Raw genomic sequence first — 25,511 nt, forward strand, 5'->3', positions numbered from 1 at the left:
AGCTGCAGGCGGGACGGGCAGAGCGGGAGAGAAGCGGCCCAGGGGGACAGAAACACGGATCTCTGCCCTCAGGGGGACAGAAACACCGTGAGCTGCCCTCCAGAGGGACAGAAACACTGTGAGCTGTCCTCAAGGGGACAGAAACACCGATTGCTGCCCTCAGGGGGACAGAAACACCGATCGGTGCCCTCCAGAGGGACAGAAACACTGTGAGCTGCCCTCATGGGGACAGAAACACCGTGAGCTGCCCTCATGGGGACAGAAACACGGATCTCTGCCCTCAGGGGGACAGAAACACCGTGAGCTGCCCTCCAGAGGGACAGAAACACCGTGAGCTGCCCTCATGGGGACAGAAACACGGATCTCTGCCCTCAGGGGGACAGAAACACCGTGAGCTGCCCTGAGGGGGACAGAAACACTGTGAGCTGTCCTCAAGGGGACAGAAACACTGATTGCTGCCCTCAGGGGGACAGAAACACCGATCGGTGCCCTCCAGAGGGACAGAAACACCGTGAGCTGCTCCCAGAGGGACAGAAACACTGTGAGCTGCCCTCATGGGGACAGAAACACCGATCGGTGCCCTCAGGGGGACAGAAACACTGTGAGCTGCCCTCAGGGGGACAGAAACACTGTGAGCTGCCCTCAGGGGGACAGAAACACTGACTGGTGCCCTCAGGGGGACAGAAACACCGATCGGTGCCCTCAGGGGGACAGAAACACCGATCGGTGCCCTCAGGGGGACAGAAACACCGTGAGCTGCTCCCAGAGGGACAGAAACACTGTGAGCTGCCCTCATGGGGACAGAAACACCGATCGCTGCCCTCATGGGGAGAGAAACACTGTGAGCTACCCTCAGGGGGACAGAAACACTGTGAGCTGCCCTCATGGGGACAGAAACACTGTGAGCTGCCCTCAGGGGGACAGAAACACCGATCGCTGCCCTCAGGGGGACAGACACACTGTGAGCTGCCCTCGGGGGGACAGAAACACCGTGAGCTGCCCTCATGGGCACAGAAACACTGTGAGCTGCCCCCATGGGGACAGAAAGGCCGTGAGGCGGTGGCTGCCACGCGCCAGGGATGGCATCGCAGCGGAGCAGAGACGGATGAGTCAGAGGATTCGGGCACAATGGGAAGCGCGGGCTCAGCACGGCCGGGGACACGCAGGGACAGGACAGGGACACGCCGGGATGGGGATGTGCCGGGATGGGGCCTCAAGGCTGCCAGCGCTGCATCACCCTCAGCAAAGCCTTGTCCAGAGGGAAAAACGTGACTTTTTGCAGCTTTTTTCCGCCTGGTCACAGGGAGAGGAAGGAAACGGGTGAACTCATGGCAGCGTGCACGGAGAGGGCTCTGCCACGCTCCTGCCCGCCCTGCTGGACACGGGGACATGGGGACACGGACACGGGGCTGTCCTGCACTTCCCCTGGCACTGGCAGGGTCCCAGCGACCACAGCCCAGCCCGGCTGCTTCCCCAGGCACCCCCACTTCCCTCTGCCCACTGCTGCCTTCTTACTTCCACACCCTTTCCTGGTTTATACATTTCCTTGTTTTATAAACCCCCAAGAAAACAAACTCAGGAGCACGAGAGGATTAAGAAACAGGAGCCCTGTTTCACCTCCTGATCCCAGTCACCCCATAAGCCCTCGGCTGCTCCCACATTCCTCAGGGGAATGGTGAGGGCAGCAATAGCAGGCACAGGATAATTACAGGGCTGAAGATGGTGGCGCTGCCTGGGCACAAGGTCCCAAAGCTCTGAGGGATGGGAGAAACCTCCCATGGCAAACCTGGGCTGGACCCAGACAACCATCCCATAGGGGAATTTGGGAAACATTCTCCAAAAATATATCCACAGGCCAAAATAGTTTGACAGAGTTTCAGCCACCACTTTCTCTGCTCCTTGTCACCTTTCTTCCACTTCACACGGGATGGTGGCTGGGGGAAGCTGATCCTCAGAAGAAGACACTAAACTTGGACACAAACGTGGGCCACCATCACCCTGGAGGTCCTGGTCACTCCCTGGGGGCTGGAACCACAGCCCTGGCTGCCCAGGGGTGCAGGAACAGGAGCTCCAGGGCCCCTGTGCTGCACAAACCTCATGGTTTGCATGGCCTCAGAAAAGAAACTTTCTTTTTTTTTGTTTCAGGATGTGAAAGGAGACCACAAGACTGTGGTCCCACAGCTTCCCCACCTCTGGATGACAGGACACTGCACCAGCAGCAAGCAGATCAAACCGACACCAATGCAGGAGGGGAAGGCTGGGATCCCTTTCCTGGCATCCCACACGCCCTATAGGCTGTGCTGGGCAAGGAGCCACATGCACACCACCACTGTCACCAAGGAGTGTCCCCACCCCCAGGCTGGGCTGCCAGAACACCTGGGCTTTGAAATCATGAAATTCCTGAATGGTTTGGGGTGGAAGGGACCTCAAAACTCATCTTGTTCCACTCCCTGCCATGGCAGGGACACCTTCCACTACGCCAGGGTGCTCCAAGCCCTGCCCAACCTGACCTTGGGCACTGCCAGGGATCCAGGGCCTGCCCACCCTCACAGCCAAATGTCCAACATCCAGACTAACCCTGGCCTCTGGCAGTGGGAAGCCATTCCCCTGCTCCAGGCCCTGCATGCCCTGCCCACCCCCAGGGCCCCATGAGGTGGGATGGGAGAGCCCCCAGATGTGACCTCCTGTCACTGAGCTGCTGAGTGACTGTCACCCTGCCGTTGTCACCGTGCTGTTTGCTCCTTGGCTGGGGCTCAGGAAGTGGCACAACAGCAGCAGCAGCCACACAATCCACCCAAGGCAGCGTTTAACGGGCTGGGAGCCCACTGCAGCTGGGGGGAGCAGAGCCACAGCAATAGAAACCCTTTTCCTTAATGCTGCAGGCAAGAGGAGGCATTTTCTAAGAGGAGAATCCATTTGTCCAGGACTACAGGCCATGGAAAACGATTACACAGCTGGGGAGAACACTTTCCCAAGCAAAACCAGCCCTGAGGGATGAGTGGGAGCAGTCCTGGCCTCACACAGTCCCAGGGGCTCTGCAGCAGCACCAGGAATCACCCATGGATGGCCAGAGCTGAACACGAGCCCTGCTCCTGGCAGCCACCTTGCATCTCCTACTTGTCCTAGAAAAGGCAAAAATACCCAGGGGCACTGAGGGTCCTGCAGTCTGTGCCTGATACCACGACAAGAAACCACCAGTGAGTGCTGTGGCTGGGGCTGAGCTGGCACTGCACACTGTGCTCCTCCCAGACCGGGTGCCCTCGATCCAAGTGGAGCTGGAACAGCTCCCCTGGCTGCCACAGCCAGCAGTGAGCAGCCCTCAGGCACCACGGGATGGTGGCACTGCCACTGCTGGCACCACAGGGACAGGGCAGGGCACCCTCCAGGGCTGGGGGCTGAGGCAGCACAGGAGCTCTCCCAGGAAAATCCCGTGTGACCTCTGCACCACAGCCCACACAGTTTCCCATGGCTGGGGCTGGTGTTGGGGCCATGCCAGGAAATTATCCACAATAATTTAAGCATGACTTCAGGCAAACGCCTCAAACTCCCAAATGTCTCTGCCTGTGACACTAAAGCAGCTCCCACAGCAGCAGCACGGGGAGGTTTCCTGCTCTCTCTTGCGAGGACAGATCTCAGCAAGGTGAGGCACAGGGTGGGAACCCAGCTGGGATGGGGTGGATTTGGTGCTGCTGGCTCTCACCACAGCCAGCCTGGGGGCAGAGCCCAGGGGTGAGCTCTCTTACAGGGAGAGCTGGGACAGATTTGGGCTGGCATGGCAGGAGGGAGTGCCAGGGCCAGGAATTGTCCTGAGCACCTGCTGTGCCCCAGAGGCAGGGCAGAGCCTGTCTGTCACAACCAGACTTCTCCACAGAGCCCCTGAGTTCCATGGAAGTGGCACCAAAACTCTCCAAGGAACCGGGACAAGTCCAACTGGGACAAACAGGACAGGTGAGAACAGAGAGGTTGGCAAGAGACAGGATCACCACCTCCCTCACATCCCATTTCCATGAGAGCTGCACACCCTCCCCTAGCTCAGAGCAGGCAGCCTCTCAGGCACGGTGGAGCTGAGCCCCAGCAGGATCTATCCCCTGTCCCAAAGCAGCAGTTTCACGCGGTGCCTCTGGTGGCCCCGCCCTGCTGCCCTGCTTAGCGGAGGTTTCCTCTCCCAGCTGCAGAGCAGCAGCAGCAGCAGCTGGGTTTTACATCCCCCTCGCTGGTGCAGCCGGTGACAGGAGGTGACGCAGGGGGTGACACCACCCAGCCCCCCCCCACGGGGTCCCTGTCACTCAGGGACAGTCACAACCTGAGTGACACAGGCCCAGAGCTGAGGGCACAGCAGAGCAGCAGCCAGCAGGGAAGAAAAAGCACAACCTCTTCCCTTTTTCTTCTGAAGAAGAGATCCTAGCCCTGTGCAAAAGGAAGTGCTGATAGCACACATCCTGCAGATAAAGCAATTATTCCATCAGCTCCAAACCCTTGGGAAAGGCTGCTCCCCTCTGCAGCACCCCCAGCACCGAGCAGGGTGCCAGAATGTCCCAGTGTGACACCAGCCCTTTGTGCTTTGGGACACCATCCCCACCACTGCTGGGATTTGGGGATCTTCTCATTTTTCTGCAATAAGAGCTTCCACTTGGGAAGCCACGTTGGTGTAAACATCCCAGTAAATCCCTTCCTGCAGGCCACTGGGTAATTAAGGAGCTCTTTTCATAACGAGGTAACAAATAACACGTGTGGTTTGACAAATTAACTTCTCGTGCTCGCTAATCATCGCTCGGCAAGCCAGGACGGCGGTTTAGGATGTGGGAAGTTTGCAAGGAATTCTCTTACTGGAGATAAAGGGAGCCTGAACTCAGGGCAGGTGCAGGAAAGTCCTGGGAGCCTGCAAACAAAGCCCTTCCCAACCCACCAGCTTCTCAGAGAAAACAGCCACAGTAACTCGTGCCTCTGTCACAGACCCAACTTCCACAGCTGCTTCCACCACAGAAAAGTGAGAATTGCTGCAAAATTCCTCCTCTAAGCCACCACTGAGAGCTCAAGAGGCAGAAACACTGAGAGCCACAAGGAACCTGCTCACCAGAATAACCTGAAGGTGTCAAACTTGAACACTGTGGATCTTTGCACCAGAAAAGCACAGGTGAAAACAGAAGGCAGAACGATTTTGCACATGTGTTTTACCTGTGCAGGAACCACCACCAGGACAGCCCCAGCTCCTGGAATGAACCTCCTAGGAGGGAACGACACAGGAAGCACAGGATGAATGTGTCACAGACATCTTCTGTGAAAAATCCTTTCCTTAGCATTTTTCCTCCTCAGAAGCTGAGAAGCCTCAGGAAAAAATATAAACATTGATTATCTGCTGCTGTGGAATGCAACAGGTGCATCTGGGATTGGCCCATGTTGGATGTTTGTAATTAATGGCCAATGACAATCAGCTGGCTCAGACAGAGAGCTGAGCCACAAACCTTTGTTATTATTCTTAGCTATTCTATTCCTAGCCAGCCTTCTGATGAAATCCTTTCTTCTATTCTTTTAGTATAGTTTTAATGTAATATATATCACAAAATAATAAATCAAACCTTCTGAAACACGGAGTCAGATCCTCATCTCTTCCCCAATCCCAAAACCCCAGTGAACACGGTCACATGAATGAACAACCCACATGTGAAACCCAACTCCGGTGCCAAAGTTTTATTGACCGGCGTTCGAGCCGCTCCCACTTTTCCCCTCTGGGCGGTTCCAGCGCGGTGCCCTCGGAGGGGCTCGGTAGCGCCGCTCCCGCAGCAGAGGCGCCGGCAGAGGCACCGGCACAGCCCCCGCGCTGCCCGGGCCCTCCCGCAGCAGAGGCACCGGCACAGCCCGGGCCGCTGCCCCGGCCCCATTCCCCGCCTCCCCGGGCCGCCCGCAGCTGTCCGGCCGGAAGGCGCCGTCAGACACCGAGCGGGGCAGCCAGAAGCTGCTCGGCGCAGATGAGTCACAAGCACACCGCAGACAAGATCCGCGCTGCGATCCCATCCCCGCTGCTCCACAGCTCTGCCAGGGGACACATCCTGCGCTCAAAGATCTCACGGTGGGGAATTCTGTCAAGAGATTTTCACAAAGATGACAGATTCGCAAGCGGCCTGGTTTTGTTCAAGAGCTGAGGCTGCATGTTGTGTCAGCACAATATGCAAAATATTTTCTTCACGCTTCATCGGTTAACCCCAAAACGATCAAAGCAATCCTGGCAGCTGCTGGGTATCGCATCTAGAGCCTGGTTTTGGGGAGAGGGTGGCGCAGCAGAGCCCACAGTGCCAAAAGCAGCACCAGGCATTTTATTTTTATTACTTTGGAGCCTCTAAACTCCAGTTTGGAGATCCCACCCCACCAGTGCACAGAAGCAGGAGAAATGTGAAGCTCAAAGGTAGTGCTGACCAGGAAGAGGAAGGCTGGCACCTGGAGCACCAGGTTTGGGAACAAAGCAGGTCTGTGGCTCCACGGGATCCCAAATTTCACAGTCAGTCTGGAGCTCCACCCCTGGAATGCTCACGCGAAACAGCAGCTCTGGGAATTCCTGGCAGCAGTTGCTGTGCTGGTGCCATGAACCATGCCAGTGCAAGGTGTCCCTGCCCATGGCAGGGGTGGAATGAGAGGAGCTTTAGGTCCCTTCCCAACAACCCAAAGCAGCCTGGATGCTGTGCACCCACCCTGTGCTTCCTGTGGATGCTCACGATGTGGATGTCCTCGCTCCGGTACTCCTCGTCGTGCCTCTCCAGGGGAATCTTCTCCAGTTCAAAGTCCCTCTGGAGCAGCTGTTCCACAAAGAACAGTTCCACAACCATTCCAGACATTCCCCACCATGCAGCACCTCACCTCATTTAAACTGCTCCAGCACCAACGTGAAGCTACAGACACCTCCAATACTCCCCAAAAATCTGTTTATGCTTGTGGTAAAACACTCCTGGAGGGATTTAAGAGATGTGTGGATGTGGCACTTGGGGACATGGCTTAGTGGTGGCCTTGGCAGTGCTTGGGAGATGGTTGAACTCGATCTCAGAGGGCTTTTCCAACCTAAATGATTCTGTGAATCCATGATTTTGCTTCAATCCCTAAAATGCTAAGCCAAACCACAGCACCTGCCTGCCAATCCCCTCCACTGAAAGGGAGAGGAGTGAAAAATCCAGTCTAAAATCCCCCAGCATCAGCTCTGGGCTGTGCTCAGATTGCCTGGGCTGAACCTGGCAAGGAAGGAAATAAATCACAAAAAAAAAAAAAAAAATACAGAAATCAGCCAGAAACACCAAGACCTGTTGAGTTTGTTGTGGGAGCAGCACCTCAGAGCTGAGCACAGCTCTCCTCACTGCCAGGGCCCCACAAGTGTGAGGCACTACTTATCAAACAGGTGCTGTGATTAACACCAATCCCCTGGAATTCTCACCATTATTATTATCATTATCATTATCATTATTATTATTATTATTATTATATTTCCTGTACAAGAGCTGCTTCTCAGCAGTCAGCACAGGTGCAGAGGTAAACCTGCAGTGACCATCACCCCCCACAGGTGCTCCCTGTGTTGCTTTTCCTCACCTGCACACAAGACACAGCTGGAATATTCACTTAAAGCAATTAATGGGCTCTCATTAGAGAGAAGGATTTTTTTTTCAGAAGCACTTCTATCACTCAGGAGAGAGTTTTGAGTTCCTGAGCAAAACTTTGTATTTTCCCTCTGCTTTCAACAGAGCAGCCTAAAAGAAAATATGCTTAAAACTCACTTACTTCAAAGTATTTCCTCTCAATTTCAGGGTTCTTCCCCACAGTCCTCTGTTCATAGCAGCACAGCACACAAGTGTCAGGGCCTGTCAGCTCCCTCAGGGTCTTCAGCAAGGGCTCCAAGGACTGCCCAGAAAGGTGAAACATTTCCCACGTGGATTTCAAGTTCATTTCACTGGTTGCAACAACACCCTCTAGCTAAAGTCTTCACCCAAGAGGGAACCTCCCAGTTTCACTTTTCTGCTGGTTATTTTTAGTGCTTGAACTGGGACAAGAAGAATATGGGGGAAAAGCTGGGAAGGAGAGGAGGAAAGGGGACTCACAGGAGAAGAATTTCCCAGACTGACCAAGAAAACTGAACTGGAATCCAAGCCAGAAACATCCCACAGTGCTGAGTGGGCACTTCCTGGAGGCACACAACAATGAGTACTCCTCAGTGTGCTCCAAAAGTCAGAGTTTTCTCAATTATTCCTGGAGGATGGCTCAGATCCAGACCACAGAGGAGGGAAATGGGAGCAACAGGCAGGGACTCAATGCCAGGGGCTGGTAAAGCCATTGGAAGGGCACTGGGACATGGGGTTTGTCAGGTTATTTCCCTTTTCCTGCAGCTTCCCTCAGCTCTCTGTGCACATCCTGCAAGCTCCAGCTGAGGACACGAGGCAGACTGCAACAACCCCTCAGCTGTGGCAGGCTTTATCCTCCTGCCTTCCCAAGGAAAGCATGAGGAGAACCCTAACAGCAGATGTAACACTTTAAAATTTCATTTACCAATGATTTTAACAGTTCACACTTTGCTTCACCATTCCCAATGTTAAAAAAAAAAAAAAAAAATCAAAACCAAACAAAAAATAAAAGGGGGAGAGGCATAAACATTCAGTTTGGGATTTTTAACATAAAAATAGTCTCTGGTTCTATGTCAAACGGCCTTACATCTATTAAAAATGCATTTTCCAGTTTTGTTCTACCTATTCCTATAAACCACAGGGACCATGACGTGAGCACAATATTTACCTGAACACTTCTCATACTAAACACACTTAGCCCACCCCCTTCCCAAGAAACCTTTCTGCAAGGGTTTAGCAAAGTCCTCATTTACCTCCTCATAGTAAATGCAATCAGCCATGAGTATATAATCGGGGGGAGGCTGAAATTCTGTTACATCTTCACCCCTAAAAAAATAAAGAAAAAACCAACAAGAAGTGAAAAGAAGTTTTACTAAAACACATAGTAAAGGACTCAGCAAAAAGTTAACTACTGTGTTCTCATATTAAGTTTCCCTCTCACAGAGGTATTTGAAGTTATTTAGTAATTTAATGAAGGCAATGCAGAATCACAGAATCCCAGAATGGTTTGGGTGGGAAGGGAACTTGAATCCCATCCCATTCCTCCCCCTGCCATGGGCAGGGACCCCTTCCACTGTCCCAGGCTGCTCCAAGCCCTGTCCAGCCTGGCCTTGGACACTGTCAGGGGCAGCCACAGCTGCTCTGGGCACTTGTGCCAGGAATTCCCAATTCCCTATATCCCATCTAAACAGACTCTTTTTCAACCCGAACCCAGAATCCCCGTTAAAGCTGAACAGAGACATTAAATAAAGGCTCATACAAACCATTTCAGTACCTTGGCTCGGACGGACCCTGTGACCAGGTGCTTGTTATTCTCAATATTGACCATCAACAGCTCCTGCAGCTCCTCCAGGTCTGTGACCGTCACGTTCGCCCTGTAACACACAAATGTGGTTAGGGAATAACGCCATGGCAGGGGACACTCAGCACAGCAGAAAAAACGAGTTAAAGGAATCAAAAGGGTCTGAGGGAGCACACAGCGCCGGGCGGGGAATCCGCTCACCCCAGCGTGGCTGCCATGATGCCCACGGCGCCGGTGCCCGCGCCCAGCTCCAGGACGTGGCGGCGGGCGAGGGGGCAGGCGCCGGTCTCCAGGAACTTGGCGAGCACCAGTGCGGCGTCCCACACCACACAGCCCACACCGCCCGCCGCCCGCTGCTCCAGGCGCAGCGCCGGCCCGGCCCGCCGCTCCAGCTCCCGCACGAAGCCCGCCATGGCCGCGGCTCTGAGGCGGCGCGGCCCCGCCCCGGCAGGAAATGGCGGGCGGGCCCTGAGGTGACGGCGCTGCCCGCCCGCTCCTCACGGCGGGAGAGACTTGAGCTGGGGGCGTGGAGGCTTGTCCAGCCGGAATAATTCCAGGATCCCGGCAGCCGTGTCCAGCCGGAATTATTCCAGGATCCCGGCAGCCGTGTCCAGCCGGAATTGATCCAGAATTCCGGCAGCCGCGGCCCTGAGGGAGCGCGGAGCCCTCAGGAGCCGCTCCCTCATCCCTCCTGAGCCGCTCCAGCCTGAGCCCTCCTGAACGTTTTGTTACAAACCGCCCTCACACAACTTAAAAAAGGTCTTACAAACCTACAAGAAAGGGCTTAATAAACTTACAAAAAAGTTTCAATAACCCTACAAAAGTCTTAGTAAGTCTACAAAAAAGGTCTTAATAAACTTACAATAAAGTTTTAATAAACCTACAAAAGTCTTAGTAAATCTACAAAAAAGGTCCTAATAAATGTACAAAAAGGCTTTAATAAACTTAAAAAAGGTCTTAATAAATGTACAAAAAGGTCTTAGTAAACCTACAAAAAGGTTAATAAACCTATGAAAAAGGTCTTCATAAACCTATGAAGAAGGTTTTAATAAACCTGTAGAAAAAGACTTAACCTACAAAAAGGTCTCATCAAACCTACAAAAAGGTTTTAATAAACTCACAAAAAAGGTTTTAATCAAGCAACTGAATATGAGTTGATTCTGCGTTGACATCTTGAAATGCAAAGGTTTTAGATTTTTTTCCACCACCCCTTGGATATGTGGAAAAAAGGGTTTTTTATTACTTTATTTCTTCATTTCTTTTAGAGCAATGTGAGGCCTCTTGGTGGTCAGCAGATTCCCCTGGGAAGTTGTTTTCTGAGGGAATTGCCTTTTCCCACAAGAGCCAATTTCAAACCCAAACTTCACATTTTCCCCTTCCAGCAGTTTTTTTTTTGTTGTTGTTGTTGTTCTTTTTAACTACCCCTCTAATTATGAAGTAACTGAAATGTTATTTATTGTTCTCTTGAACCATTCTGGTGGGAATCTCACTGCCTTTGACCACTTTCCATGGCCATACTATGATATATTTTACTGTGGAATATTCAAAATGGTTCTGGCATAAGCACTTTTACAGGAAGGCATAAAGCTGACATCTGTATATTCCAAAATGTGGTAGAGAATTTTTTCCTTTTCAACAACACACAAAAGTCTGAAACAATATTATTCCTTGTTTAGCAATAGCTGCTGGTGGGGACTTCAAAAGAGTTAATGTAAATAGTCTAAGAAAGAATTCCACTTTTCCAAGTCATCCTCCATTTCCTACCTGCACTTCCAGTCTGTGCATCACAAATTAGGGACTTTTTGAACCTTATTTTAGCAAAATGAAGCAGCTCTCCTGTAAAAAGTATGAATGGATTCCAACCCTCTTCTTCCTCAGGGAAGGAGCACAGAGGAGACAGGCAGTAAAAAAAGGATAGAAAGATAGAAAAATACATCTGAAATTGGGAGGAAGAGAAAACTGGGGGTTCTTGGTATGATCCTGTACAGGGCCAGGAGTTGGACTCCTGATGGATCCCTTCCAACTCAGGGAGTTTCTAATTAACATCCCTCTTCAGTCCTATCTCCTTTCCAAAAAGGAGAATTTTCCAAATGGAATGCCCAAGACAATGGGAGCAGCTTAGGCAGACTGATGAGAAGCTGGAGTGTGATTTGGAAGCCTGGGATGAGCCAAAGTGAGACCAGCAGCATGGAAAATTGGGGCATTTTGTATTGTCAAAAATGTAATTCCCAACCTTGTCCTTGCAAGGAACACGCACTGCTCAAGCTCTTAAAAATTAAGACTGGGGTGATTTATTAATCTTGTTAAGAACTCTGATACAAAGCACAGTAGAAGGCCACAAACCAGTAAATAAAATGTGGCTTGTGAAGGCCACTTTATAAATGCTGCTACAGAACTACCAGTAAAACAGACTCACTCTCACACCAGTTCAAACACGGCCGTTCGACTGGCAAAGAAAAGTTCCATTCACTTATCAGTTTAAAAAGTTTAATAAAGCTTTAAGTGTTTGCTGGTTTAAATGCTACCAATTTCCAAAGTGGATTCAGGAGTTAGGTGTGGATCTAGAGGGAGTTATTAGGTCTGGAAGGCAGGACTGCCCCAGGCCAGAGGGAACGCTGCTGGCCGGATCCAGTCCCAGCAGTAGCAGACTGTGTTATAGGCCTCCAAGTCAACTTCAATTTATACACGTCATTAGCATATCTGTAAATATACAATATAAACAATTGTACAGGCGCATAGCTTTGTTCTCCACAACAGCAGACAAACTCTTTAGCTTAAGACACCTTTGCCTATCAAAACAAAAAAGGCACATCTGAACAGGATGCATGTGAAGTACCCGGGATCCTCCCCGATATCCGAGACGGGTACTCCTCCTTCATCCTTTCTCCAAAGAACCAACACCAAAGGAGTATTTTGGTATTTAGATTTCAACCTATTTTTTTTTCTTTGTCTTCAGCAGCAAATCAATGGCAATTAAGACATGGCATGAGAATATTCCAGAACAGGAGCTGTCACTCAGGAACCTCAAGGCAAGTGGTCAGAGGTTTCAAATCTGTGACACTCTGGATCCTTGTGTTGTTTGATCATCCCATTGCTGGGTGTCCTTAATTAAAAAAAAGGCCACTAGTGCTCAAATTTGAAATAAAATTCCACAGACGCACCTTTTTTTGGCTCAGTGCAATTAAATGATGTCAGTTTAAATTCACTTAGTGTAGTTTACAGTGCAAAAGGTCTATTTTGTGTCCTGGCAGAACGGTCGGCACTGAGGATGTGAACCAAGGCAATGCTGCTGCTCACCTGAGGGTAATGCTGTCCAACCACACAGGCTGGAATGTGTGTAGGCTGAATTTTTTCCAATTTAAACCTTTTTTTTTTTTTTTTTTTTTTGATCAGCAGCACTTTAAGAGCATAATTTGTGAAAATACTAAAATACACTGCCTTTTTTTTTCTGAATAAATTAAAAAAAAAAGAAAAGAGGAACTTTACAAACAGTATTCCAGTGTCAATGACTACTATGGCTAAGGTCATTGAGGAGTTTCTGCATTTTCTAGCAAAGACAGTCTGTGCAAAGGAGGGTGGGAGAGCTCCCTTTTGTAAGTCTTTGGCGGCAGTTTGGGCAGCTGGGGGCTGGAGTTGTGCCGGGGCGGCACGGGGGGCACGGGCGGCTGCGCCAGGCTGTTGTGGCTGGCGCTGAGGACGCAGCAGCGGCGCAGCACCCGCGGGGACGGGGTGCTGGGAGGGGTGCCCGGGGAGCTGGGGCCGGAGCCCGCCTCCCGCAGCCACTCGGGCTCCCGCGGGAAGCGGCCCAGCGGCGGCGGCTGCAGGCTCATGGCCGGGCAGTTGATGAAGTGCTCGGGCGGCCGCAGCGGCACCGGCGGCGGCGTGTCGGGAACGGGGTCCCGCGGCGGAGGAGGAGGAGGAGGAGGGCTCGGCAGGGGCTGCTCCAGCGGGGCGCTGTAAGCGGGAACGCGGGGCTGGATCTTTGGAGGCGGCGGCTGCCGAGGTGGGATGGCCGGAGGATCGTCATCCGACTTGGAATTTCCCTGCGGTGGAGGAAAGGGAGGTGTAAGAAACGGAGAGCACGGAATGCCAGAATGGTTTGGGTTGGAAGCGAATTAAATCCCATCCCATTCCTGCCCCACCTCCCACTGTCCCAGGCTGCTCCAAGCCCTGTCCAACCTGGCCTTGGACACCTCCAGGGGCAGCCACAGCTGCTCTGGGCACCCTGCGCCACAGCCTCCCCACCCTCCCAGCCAGGAATTCCCAATTCCCAACATCCCATCTTGTCATGGACATCTTTCATGGAAAATCCTTTCCTTAGGATTTCTCCTCCTGAGAAGCTGAGAGGCCTCAGAAACAAAATGTAAACATTGATTATCTGCTGCTGTGGGATGCAACAGGTGCATCTGGGATTGGCCTCATGTGGTTGTTTGTAATTAATGGCCAATCACAGTCAGCTAGCTTAGACATACAGCCCGAGCCACAAACCTTTGTTATCATTCTTTCTGATTCTATTCTTAGCCAGCCTTCTGATGAAACCTTTTCTTCTGTTCTTTTAGTATAATTTTAATATAATATGTATCATAAAATAGTAAATCAGCCTTCTGAAACATGGAGTCAGATCCTCATCTCTTCCCTCATCCTGAGACTCCTGTGAACACCGTCACACTATCTAAACCTGCTCTCCTTCAGTTTGAAGCCATTTCCCTTGTCCAGATGTTTGGACAAAGAGCAGTCTTCATTCAGATGAGGAGTTCTCCTGACCTCTGCTAGTGGTGCTGTCAGAAGCACAGCAGCTGTGCCCTTGATGGGAATGTGAACACTGTTCCTGACATTTCTAGCAGGGTTTGGACACTGGGAATCCAAAACTTAGAGGAAACTGGAACTCTGCATCTCAAAGTCTTTTAGACTGACAGAGCCCTGTTTGGATCAATGGCTGAACTTGACAATCTTCAAGGTCTTTTCCAAGAGAAATTACTTTAGATATTCCCCAGTTCATCACCAAAGCTATTCGATCCAGGACAGCAATACCTTAGCATTGGAAGCATCCTGATCCATCTTTTTTCGTGGAGGAAGTGGAGGAGGGTTCTGAGGCTCATCACTCAGTTTAGGGAAGCTCCCCCAGGAGCTGAAGAAAGTCTCTGGAGAGGGAAGAGCAGATCTTTTACTCCTTGTGCAATATCTGAGGAACATATCTGGAATATCAAACCAAACTCAAAGCAAGTCAAGTAAGATCTTTGTGCTCCACAGCAATGCGAACCAGTAACTTCAGCAGCAGGAATTTCTTTAATTCACTGCTTTATCTGATCTAGGCCTCACAAAGCGTTCTCCTATGTCCAGGATCAAAAAAAGGCATCAGCAGCCTGCAGGCAATGCTGAGAGACAGGAATATAAATCCAGGGAACTCCAAGTGAGTTCTTACAGAGGGAGAAAAAATCCTCAAATTAAAACACAACGCAACCCCTGAACTTGTATTGGTGATTTCTGTCACACCTTTGTTTTCCTCTTAGGAGTGCATTGAGCTCTGTGTCTACATCAGGCCCGTGCTCTCCAGCTGGAAAATAAATTAATCATATTTAAAAAAATGTGTGTGGAATAAATAAAAAGAACAGCTGAAAACCCAGGTGAATGCAGGATATCCCTCACAGATGTGGTACAAAATATGTCTCTTCCTTCCCAGCAACAGAGCAGTTGTTTTCACCATGTGGGATTAGGAAATTATCAAGTTTCTTTATTTGTAGCTTTAGTCAAACAAAACAATCATCAAGGACATTTGAAAACAGAAGGAAAATCATGTGAGAGCCTGGAGATAAAACCCCAACCCAAACTAAACCAGCAGTTTAAGTTTTAGGCTTTACATTCTTTACTGGACGTCTGATCTAAAAGGAGCCCTTCTGAATGCAGCCCACATTCCCATCCCAGATTTCAGATTTCAATCCCCACCGAGCTCTCCTGAACCCAGGGCAGGCAGAGTTAAAATTTAACAGAGTTCCAACACTCACTCGACTGAGGCAAGTTCACAGGAGCGAAGATGCTGTTGTTACCTGGGAAATAAAAAAATCCATTAAACCATTTCCAGACACAACCACTGCACTGCAGCACACAACAAATGCCTGAAAAACCTGAGAGATCAGAAAAAAACCCCAAGTTTATCTGCTGCAAACCTGAATGAGAATTTCCTGTGTAAAACACTCCTGAACTGGAGAATTTAATGCATGCTGAGAATTAATTTAATTACTTCACATTTTGCTATTAATTTTTTTAAAATCTTCTTTTAAATCTGCATACATCCCCCCCGCAGTACATTTGGGAAGGTGGGGGACAGCACCCACGGTATGAAGCCATGCTCAGCTGTCATTTACCATAAGAGCTGTTGAGGTCAATGTCCAGGAAGACGCTGAACTCGGAGGAGGCCGACACGGGCGGCGTCGAGGGCGTGTTGGGGGAGGTGGGCGCCGACGCCGCCGTCTCCTGCTCGGCCTCGGTGATCCTGCTGAAGCTGATCTTGCTGGGCTCCTTCTCCAGGGGCAGGGGGTGGCTCCTCAGCGTGCCCGAGGTGGAGCCGTGCCTGCCCGTGTTGGGCCTGATCCCCGGCGATTTCAGCGGATACGTTGTTTTCCTGGGCTGGAGACAGGGGGGCTGTTAGCACTGCAAGGTTCCACACTGCACCGTTCTACACTGCAACATGGTCTCAACACTGCAACGTTCTACACTGCAACATTCTACACTGCAACACGGTCCCAACACTGCAAGGTTCCCAACACTGCACCGTTCCACACTGCAACACGGTCCCAACACTGCAACATTCTACACTGCAACACGGTCCCAACACTGCAATGTTCCCAACACTGCAACACGGTCCCAACACTGCAACGTTCCCAACACTGTTCCCAACACTGCAACACTCCACACTGCAACATTATCAAAACTGTTCCCAACATGCAATGTTCCACACTGCAATGTTCCCAACACCGCAACGTTCCCAACACTGCAACGTTATCAAAACTGTTCCCAATCCCGCAGCATTGCATTCCTAACACCGCAATGTTCCACATTGCAACATTTCCAACACTGTTCCCAATACTGCAACGTTCCACACTGCAACATTATCAAAACTGTTCCCAACACTGCAACATTCCACACTGCAACGTTCCCAACACTGCAACGTTATCAAAACTGTTCCCAATTCCGCAGCATTCCTAACACTGCAAGGTTCCCAACACTGTTCCCAATACTGCAACGTTCCACACTGCAACATTCCATACTGCAACATGGTCCCAACACTGCAATGTTCCCAACACTGCAATGTTCCATACTGCAACGTTCCAAACTGCAACATTCCATACTGCAACATTCTACACTGCAACGTTCCAAGCTGCATTGTTCCCAGCACTGTTCCCAATACTGCAATGCTCCCAACACTGCAACGTTATCAAAACTGTTCCCAATCCCACAGCATTCCTAACACTGCAACGTTCCACACTGCAACATTATCAAAACTGTTCCCAACACTGACCTCTGCTAGATTCCCAACACTGCAACGTTCCCAACTCTGCAACGTTCCAAATATTGCAACATTCCACACTGCAACATTTCCAACACTGTCCCCAATACTGCAATGTTCCCAACACTGCAACGTTCCATATTGCAACATTCCCAACACTGCAACGTTCCAAACATTGCAGCATTCCCAACACTGCAATGTTCCACACTGCAGCATTCCCAAAAAACACTGCCATTCCCCACTGCAGCATTCCCAAACACTGCTGCCATTCCCCACTGCAGCATTCCCAAACACTGCTGCCATTCCCCACTGCAGCATTCCCAAGGCCCTGTGAGGTATTTTTGAGGTATTTCTCCAAGAGCAGCACAGGGGTACAGCTGATGGGAGCTGCAGCCTTATTTACACAGCAGGGGTTTGCTGGGAAGCTGTGGATGCAGCTGAAAAAATCTTTTATTTCCCCTCAAGTATGAGGAATGAAGAGTTCAGGTTCTGCTGCCAACCTGGACAAAACAGCCTTGGGAAATAAAAATGTGCTTCAGGTGCCTCTCAGAGCTGCAGCAGAGCTCCAGAGCAACACCACAGAAACAGCAAAACCAGAGGGTCACCAGGCCCTGCACACATCCAGGACCAAGGACACACTTGGAAACATGTCCTTGTCCTCCAGTTTATCCAGGAAAAATTCCTACACCAGCCTGGACAAACTCAGCCTGGTCAGGCCTGGGTTAATCCAGCACAGATCAAAGCTGAGCCTTGCCAAGTGAATTATGTCCCCATCTTTCAGTGGTGTCCAGCACATTGCAGCACCCACAGCTGGATTTTCCTGAAATTCCAGTAAGATTCTCTCTCTTTGGAAACCATGAGATGCCAAGAATCCCTGCCCAGCTGACTAGACCCCAATTTTTAGAAAAGATTTTAATAACATTACTGTCAGAAGCATTTTTGCAATAGCAATTTCTGGTGTTTTCTTGCCACATTTGTAACATCATGTTACTCATTCCTCTAACAAGAGATGGCAAAAATGATTTATAGCTCTCCCAAAAAATTAGACATGGCTCCAGTTCCTCAGGCAATTACAACATATAAAAACCAAGTGCTCTAAATTGTGATTTTCCTGCTTAAAAAAGAACTCTGAGCTCCAGGAGCTGGGCTTTTAAACCCAAAATTGCTACTCCTTTAAATGGAACTGTATTTTCTTCAGCAAAAAGGGTTGCACCTGGTAAAGTCTGCAGTTTTTGCAATAATATCAAATATTCAGACAAAACAAAAATATAAATTTTCTTAAAGAAAACTGAACATATGTATAAAAGCAATATTTTAATTAGTATTAATGTAAGATTTCTTGGTATCGTGAAATGAAAAATATTACTCCATATTTTATCATATGACTGTACGATAAGAAATACAAATTTGACAGCAATATTTTAAGTTTTGGGGGAAAAAGTGAGTTTTAAAATCAAAAAAGATTATATATTTTAGTAGTGACAAACATCAGGAGCAGAAGTATTTTTAAATCAAGTGGGAAAATCAACTCAGGATAAGGAATTCTGAAGAAAATACACCTGGCTTATTGAGATAACCATGTGTTATTTCCATAGTGGTCAGTGAATTTTAGCAATTTAATTTTAATTAAATATTGCAGGAATTGGACCTGATGATCCCAGTGGTTCCCTTCCAACTCAGGGTGTTCTCATGAAATTTCAATAAAAAACTCACAAATCGAGGAGGCTGCTTGCAGTTCCGAGGTTCAATCTCCAAGGACTTATTGAACAGATAATCTGTAAACTCCTTTTCTGGTATCTTCCCCATGGGATTGAGATTTTCAAAGAATTTCTGAATGAAACAAGTAGCAAGAATATTTAAAAAATAAGCACACAGAGAAATTTTTAATGAAATACTCATAAGATTCAAAATGTCATTTTTCACCACTTTTGGCTGCTCCTTTGTGTGGTCCTTTGTTGGCTACCACCCACTGCTCCCCCCTCTTTTGATAATCACTATTCATGCAAAATTAGTCCAGTGTTAGAAGATTATTTGGCATTTTCCCCCTCTCCAGTCCCCAAAGGGATTTTTCATGGCTGCTTACCCGGATTTCTGGCTCAACCCGTAAGCAGTAGGGCTGGTTTTGATACTGCTGAATCTCTCCTGTGATTTCAGCCACTTTTCTCCTCTTACTGAAGTTAATTAATTCTTTCCCTTGTCTTTTAAGGAAGTCAGGATTCCCTTCTTCTGTCTTCAAGATATTTGTTAGGTATATTCCTGATTTAAAAAAAAAAAAAAGAAGTTTTTAACCATATTTCTGCAGCAAACTCAATTTCAGAGTGACACCACACCAAAAATTTGATGTCACTTACCAAAAAAAGGCACACAGGGAGGGTTGATTGACTTGAGCTTAGCTAAATACTTCTTAAAATGATCTTGGCTTAATTCTACTGCTTCATCCAGAACTCTTTTCTTCCTTTCTTGGAGTGCCTGAGTTGTCAAAATTAAAAAAAAAAATAGGGATGGAAATGTTCTCAACAGCATGGTTAGCAAATACAAAGGAAATCCCTGGGTCTCTGAGCAAAATTTGGGAATTGGAATGAAAGTTTCAAAGAACCATTTGCACGGTTAGTAAATACAAGGTAAATCCCTGGCTCTATGAGCAAAATTTAGGAATTGGAATGAAGGTTTCAAAGAACTTCTTGTGGCAATGGTTTGCTCTGGATTGCAGCCCCCAACAATTCAGTCATGTGGATCCCAAAGAAAACATTCCAGATTACTGAAAACACATTGTTATTTTAACTTTAAAGTTAAAAAAATTGGTCTTTAATAAAAATTAAACATTTGATTTTAAGTTCCAAGGCCTTGTGCTGCTTTTCAGAGTCATGCAAAACTCAAACCATTTTATTCACATTCTTCTTTTTCTGTTTTACTCCAGGGAGGCTTTGCTGCCAACAATGGATTTCACTCCAGAACCGTGAGGGACCCAGCTCTGGATTCTGATTTGATTTCCTCTTCCATGCCCTAAACTCACCTCAAATGTGTGATCCAGCCTGTAGACAGAGACAGAGTTCACAGCACTGACAATCTCCAGAACTCCATTGAAATTATTGAGGTCCTGGAAGACCTGCAGGATTTCTATGATCCTGCTCAGCACAGCCACTCGCTCCTCAAAGTTCTCAGTTTCCACGATGCACCTGATCAAAAGATGGCATTTGAGAAACACTCAGAAATAAAACCTGACACTTTCTGACTTATTAAATCAAAATTTTCCATGAAAACCCATCCAGCATGCAGATTTTGGCTCTCTCTCCAGAATCTCAAGTATGAATTTCTGTAATCACATCTTACACATGTTCCAGTTGGAAAGTCAGGGGAGGATTTGGCAGAAATGAAGCAGCAAAGCCCAAAGCACACCCAGGGGAGAAGTGCTCAATGGCACTGCCCTGCACTCACTTCTCAAACCACAGAGTGAGGTTTGTAGTGTGACGAATCATTTTCAGGAGGTTTGGGGAGTTAATTTCCTTATCTTCCTTCGTCCACACGCTGCCAACGAGCTCAGAAGGCTGCACAGCCCTGGCAATGACAAAACAGGAGGCAAAATGCTCAGTACCAATAAAAACTGTCATTTCTGTGTTTTCATTAAAATATTATTTCTCCCCTTAATCATGACCAGCTATTTCACAAATCCAATCCCACCTCATCTACTACAAAACTCAACTTTTTGAGTGTTCAAGTACAGAAAGAAATACATTTGTATCTTAACTGAAATTGGATAATTTTGAAGAAGCATTTTCAGATAAGGAGATTACAAAGGAGTGAGTTTAATCTTCTGAAAGGGCAAGAAAACAACTTCAAAAAAGTTAAAAGCTGAAAACAAGAAAGTGAAGCACTTGCAGCAACAGGTTGGTTTCAACACAAAACCTCCCATCACTGAAGCAGGAACAGGATTTTATAATTTGACTTTTGTAAGACTGCTGAATTATCCCCCCCTGCATTTCTGTTGTCACAAGCCTGATATGGAGATAAAAACTCTTTTCTTCCACTCCTTTGCATATTTTAACATAGAGCACACAGCAAAGAAACCTCTTCCTGTAAACTCTGGAAGTCTCAGGGTATTTTTGTCCAATGGTGTGAATGAGGAGCATTTTTTAGGTGAAATAATGACAAAAAGGTGTGAGAGTGTTGGAACCCTGATGCTGAGAACTTTAGACTTTCTGTCTTGAAAGACACTGACCCCCAAACAAACACTACATTTAACCTGAAGCTGCAGAGAAAGCTTCCAAAATGATAAAATAGCACTAAGATTATGAGTGTAGAGTTTAAATAGAAATGTGTAATATCACATAGTAGAAAACTTAGAGTTTAAAGTTTTAAAACAGAATATCGAAAACAAAATAGAAGTATAAAAGCAGTAGCTAGTTCTTCTTCACCTTCTTCATGAGTTTAAGTAGTATTGTATAATTAGATAGAAAAATCCACGTTGCAAACCAAAAATAATTAGTTATTAAGTTAAAAGTAAAAATAATGTGTCATTTCTTAATTAAACAGTTTATCCTTAAAAAACCTTGTAGAAAGAGCTAAACAAAGCCATTTTGTAAACTATTAGTGAAGTACTACAAAACTCCCAACTTCTAACTATAAGTAAAACTATAATAGAACTATAATATAACTAAAAATAATAAACATTTAAGTTCAAACACAAAAAATACCATCTTAAGCATTTTTAATCCCAACCCTAACACACACACAAAAAAAGAAAACAGGTCTTAGTTGGAAATGGGGTTGTATATTCTATTTCCCATCTGTCAGAGCTGGGGCAGCTCTCTGCTGTTCCTGGGGCAGTTGTTTCTTTCTCTCTCCCCCAGCCAACCCTCCCTGCAGGAGATCTCTGCTGTCCATGGCCACTGAGTGTCCCTGCAGGGCTGATCCAATCCCAGCATCCCATGGGGAGATGCCCCACCCAGGGGAGGAGCCAAGCATTCCTGCCTGGGCACAATCTGAGCCTGGCACAGCACAGCAGCCTTTGCCCCCTGCACTGCCAGAGGAGCAGCTTTCTGCTGCCCTGCATGGCCAGAGGGAGCCCAGGCCCATCTGCAGCAGCCCTGGAGCTGCAGAGGAAAACTCCCCCCTTGTGCAGGATCCCTGCTGCAGCAGAGCCACAGCTGGCACTGCAGGAGGGCTGAGCCCCCATGGCATGGGGCTGGGACACCCCCTGGCACACAGGGGGCAGGGCATGGTCTGGCTCTGGATGGGGTTTGTTTTCTGTTTTTGTTCTATTGCATTTGTATTTTTAATTTTCCTAGTAAAGAACTGATATTCCTACTCCCATATCTTTGCCTGAGAGCCCCTTAATTTCAAAATTAGACAATTTGGAGGGAGGGTGTGGCATTCACATTCTCTGAAAAATCCCTTCACCCAAGGTTTTTCTCCTGGGAAGCTGAGAAGCCTCAGAGAAAAGGAAAACAATTCTTATTTCATTTGCTTCTCCTGTGTTGTGCTCATGTGGAATGCGTTTGGAGATTGTTTATCCACAGGTGATTGTTCCATTGGATTCTACTGTGAGCTGTTTTCTCTCAATTGCCAATTGGGGCCAAGCTGTGTTGAGGCTCTGGAAAGAGTCACAAGTTTTCATTATTATCTTTTTTGCATTGTGTAAGTATCCTTTCTGTATTCTTTAGTATAGTTTAGTATAGTATTCTTTAATATAATATAGTATTATAAAGTAATAAATGAGCCTTCTGAGAACATGGAGTCAGATTCATCATCTCTGCCTTCATCGGGGCACCCCATAAATGCAATAGGAAAGATTTTACATTTTCCATTTCAGGCTCCTGCCCTCCCCAGCCTCCCCTGTGTTCCCAAACCCCAAGAGAAGCAAAGCAGAGTGTGAGAGGGGCCGTGCCTGTAGAGGTCTGACTCGAGCAGGGTGAGCTGCCGGGCGATCTCGATGGGGTGCAGCGTCATCAGCTCCAGCGCCTCGCCGTGCCCCACGCGCCACAGGTGCCACTCCAGCGGCGGCGGCGGGCTCTCGAACGTGATGTTGTGGCTCACCCCGTCTGCCTGCGCCTTCTTCCTCTTGATGATCTTGGCAATGGACTCCACCCACTTCTTCATGGACTTTCCTGTACAAGAGAAATCATTTAAAAAAAAAAATCCCCCATACACGGGTTTTTTAATGCTCTTGTAAGTTCAGTTTTAAACTGACACAGGGGAGGGTTAAACTACAAGTCCAAGAGGGGAAAAGTGCATCAATCTTGCTACAATAAATTGCTTTTTAAGAAATTCATGTTCTTTCATAAATGTCAATATTATAGAGCAATCTCTGTGGAGGGAATATTTTGAGTTTGTAGATAAATCTATTTGGGAAGTGGAGCTCAGGTTGCAGGGATTTTGGATAAAGGATGGATGGACAGGACAGGGGGAAATGGATCCAAACTGTCAGAGGGCAGGGATAGATGGGATATATTGGGAATTGGGATTCCTGGCTGTGAGGGTGGGCAGGCCCTGGCACAGGTGCCCAGAGCAGCTGTGGCTGCCCCTGCATCCCTGGCAGTGCCCAAGGCCAGGCTGGACAGGGCTTGGAGCACCCTGGGACAGTGGGAGGTGTCCCTGCCATGGCAGGGGTGGCACTGGATGAGCTTTAAGCTCCCTTCAACCCAAACCATTTTGGAAACTCTGATTTTAAAGGACTTTTGGTAATTTAGTCAAACCAGCTCCTCAGAAATTTGAATGTAGACTCAGAATTCTGCATTTCTGCACGTAAATTAACCAGCTTTGTATTTCTCTATTTCTTCCTTATGGGTTTTTGCACCTGTATCAGCTGACAAATAAATACATGTGAAACTTGTTCTATTTAACCACATCCTCTGACAGTTTTGGTGTGGGAAAAAGTGACCCTGTGTCCAGGGTCTTTTAATTGTTTCAGAATTGTGTTGCCCAATGTAAGACCTGGCACTCTGAAAATGAAAACCTGGAACTGTCAGGATAAGGATTAAACAAGCCAACACTGCTGCCCTCCACAGAGGCTGCCAAAAAAATCTAGTTCAAAAAGAAGAAATACCAAATGGGCCCAATATCCTCTTCTGAAAGATTAATGATTTTCAATTGGAACTTTGTATAAATGGGAAAAATTAGAATGGAAAAAGCTCAGTAAGCAAAAGGGAAGGAATTCTCTATGGAGAAGGGGAAGGTGACAGCCTGAATTACAGAGTCAGGCAAGGATGACCACGCTGTCCAGAAGGAAATATATTTAAAGTATTATTATCCTCATGCTTGAAATCATTTTTAGGAGCTGTTCAGGCTCCAGGCCAAAGCTTCCTCATGTAAAGGGAAGCCTCATAAACAGCTCAATTAAAGGCATTAAAATTACTCATGTGTGTAAAGGTATTCTCAGGCCCAAAATCCACCAGGAGCAGCCTGGGAAGTTGTACCAAAATGTGGGAAGGAACAGGAGCCCCCTTACTGCACCTCTGACACTGGAAATGAAGGTCTCCAGCCTCTCCAGCAGCTCCAGATCCCTCTCAAAATCATAAAAATGGTGCTCGACCCAGTGCCGGAAAACATTCAATATTCTGAGGAAAGAGGAAAAAATATTAACTTTCTTTTAAAGGACTTCCATGGCTTATCCCATAAAAATGAACCACAGTCCTACAAAAGTCAAGTTCCACATTCATGTAGTTGGTGACTCTCAAAATACACATGGACAAAGGAGCAGAGCAAAGACTGAGCTTGGCAGGGGTTTAAAACCTAAAAACTATTTATGCTAAAACTGTTCCTGAAAATGTATTTTATAGGTTTTAAAGAATAGTTTTAGCATAAATATAGCTTGGTGCTATTTAAAAATCTAATATAAAAAACGCCAGTGTTGAGATGGTGTCAGAAGAGGAAGAGACGTAGCAAAATCAGATAAAATTGGGATTTCTAATTTGCCTTGTAATTTCCTTTTTTTCTTTGTGTGTTTTTTTTTTTCTTAATGAAAAGCTAATTAGGATCTCCCACTTGTTGAAAAGCAAATTTGTCATTCTTTCTTTCTTTCCTACACACCAATTTCAGCTTCAAAGTTGCTGTTACTGCCCTGCTTATACAATTTTTAATGACACAAAAGGCCTGTTAGATCCAGTACATCCTTTAAGGATAACACTGAATTTCCTCTTGATTTTTCTCTACTCTTTCTTACAGAAATAATTTATAAATCAGTCTCTAAAAGTGAACTCCAGCAGCTTTTCAGCCTTCTGCACTCAGGATAAATCAGAATAAAAAACTGGTTTGTCTCTTCAGGTAAACAAGCTGAGCTCACACCTTCAACACTCTGATTTATCCAGGTGCAATTCATTACCTGAGCAAAAATCAGTCCTACACTGAGGACAAATGAAGGGCACATGGAAAATTCCTTAACTCTCCTCTTCCCAGGGTGCAAGGTAAAAAATAAGGTTTATCCCATAAAAGAATTGCTGCCCAAACAGATCACTCAGGCTGGAAATCAATGCCACATTCCAAGAGGCAAAGTTTTAATCCAAGTTTCATGTAACAGGACCTTATCTAATCCATCTCTGCCCTTGAGATCCCGTGGTGAAAACTCTGGGAAAGGCAGAGAGTGCCTGGATCTGCTGACTGCACTTCCAGCTCAGCTCCT

The 25,511-nt window shown here is 47.5% G+C and overlaps 2 protein-coding genes across 3 annotated transcripts in view; both read right to left on the reverse strand.

The window, feature by feature from the left end:
* Window positions 1-5,897: 5,897 nt before the first annotated feature.
* Window positions 5,898-9,806, reverse strand: VCPKMT (valosin containing protein lysine methyltransferase). Of its 2 annotated transcripts, XM_063159595.1 has the most exons (6): window positions 9,595-9,806; window positions 9,356-9,466; window positions 8,846-8,918; window positions 7,756-7,875; window positions 6,684-6,788; window positions 5,898-6,077 (listed from the first exon to the last, which is right to left on the reverse strand). In XM_063159595.1, the coding sequence occupies exons 1-6, from the start codon at window positions 9,804-9,806 to the stop codon at window positions 6,063-6,065; spliced, it is 636 nt and encodes a 211-aa protein (XP_063015665.1). In that variant the 3' UTR covers window positions 5,898-6,062. The 2 variants fall into 2 exon arrangements, with proteins under 2 accessions (XP_063015665.1, XP_063015664.1); XM_063159594.1 differs by lacking the exon at window positions 5,898-6,077 and having other exon boundaries at window positions 6,294-6,788.
* Window positions 9,807-11,661: 1,855 nt separating this feature from the next.
* The window catches only part of SOS2 (SOS Ras/Rho guanine nucleotide exchange factor 2), a 50,665-nt gene continuing 36,815 nt past the window's right edge, over window positions 11,662-25,511 (reverse strand). The window contains exons 13-23 of the mRNA XM_063159596.1: window positions 24,347-24,450; window positions 22,782-23,001; window positions 20,333-20,452; window positions 19,911-20,073; window positions 19,249-19,366; window positions 18,981-19,153; window positions 18,611-18,727; window positions 15,756-16,017; window positions 15,396-15,437; window positions 14,425-14,534; window positions 11,662-13,436 (exon numbers count right to left, since the gene is read on the reverse strand). Of these exons, the coding sequence (XP_063015666.1) occupies window positions 12,918-13,436; window positions 14,425-14,534; window positions 15,396-15,437; window positions 15,756-16,017; window positions 18,611-18,727; window positions 18,981-19,153; window positions 19,249-19,366; window positions 19,911-20,073; window positions 20,333-20,452; window positions 22,782-23,001; window positions 24,347-24,450 (1,948 nt within the window). The 3' untranslated portion in view covers window positions 11,662-12,917. The remainder of the gene's footprint in view (window positions 13,437-14,424; window positions 14,535-15,395; window positions 15,438-15,755; window positions 16,018-18,610; window positions 18,728-18,980; window positions 19,154-19,248; window positions 19,367-19,910; window positions 20,074-20,332; window positions 20,453-22,781; window positions 23,002-24,346; window positions 24,451-25,511) is intronic.

This window comes from Melospiza melodia, chromosome 6 (genome assembly GCF_035770615.1).
Source record: "Melospiza melodia melodia isolate bMelMel2 chromosome 6, bMelMel2.pri, whole genome shotgun sequence".
Classification (NCBI taxonomy): Eukaryota; Metazoa; Chordata; class Aves; order Passeriformes; family Passerellidae; genus Melospiza; species Melospiza melodia.

What these genes read in the sequence shown, in the direction of transcription:
- VCPKMT (XM_063159594.1), bottom strand. Translation starts at nt 9,806, where the DNA reads ATGGCGGGCTTCGTGCGGGAGCTGGAGCGGCGGGCCGGGCCGGCGCTG. An exon ending in ATTGCATTTACTATGAGGAG is followed by an intron (nt 7,876 to 8,845) that starts GTAAATGAGGAC and finishes CTTTCTGGGCAG; the next exon opens with TCCTTGGAGCCCTTGCTGAA. An exon ending in TTGAGAGGAAATACTTTGAA is followed by an intron (nt 6,789 to 7,755) that starts GTAAGTGAGTTT and finishes TTTGTGGAACAG; the next exon opens with CTGCTCCAGAGGGACTTTGA.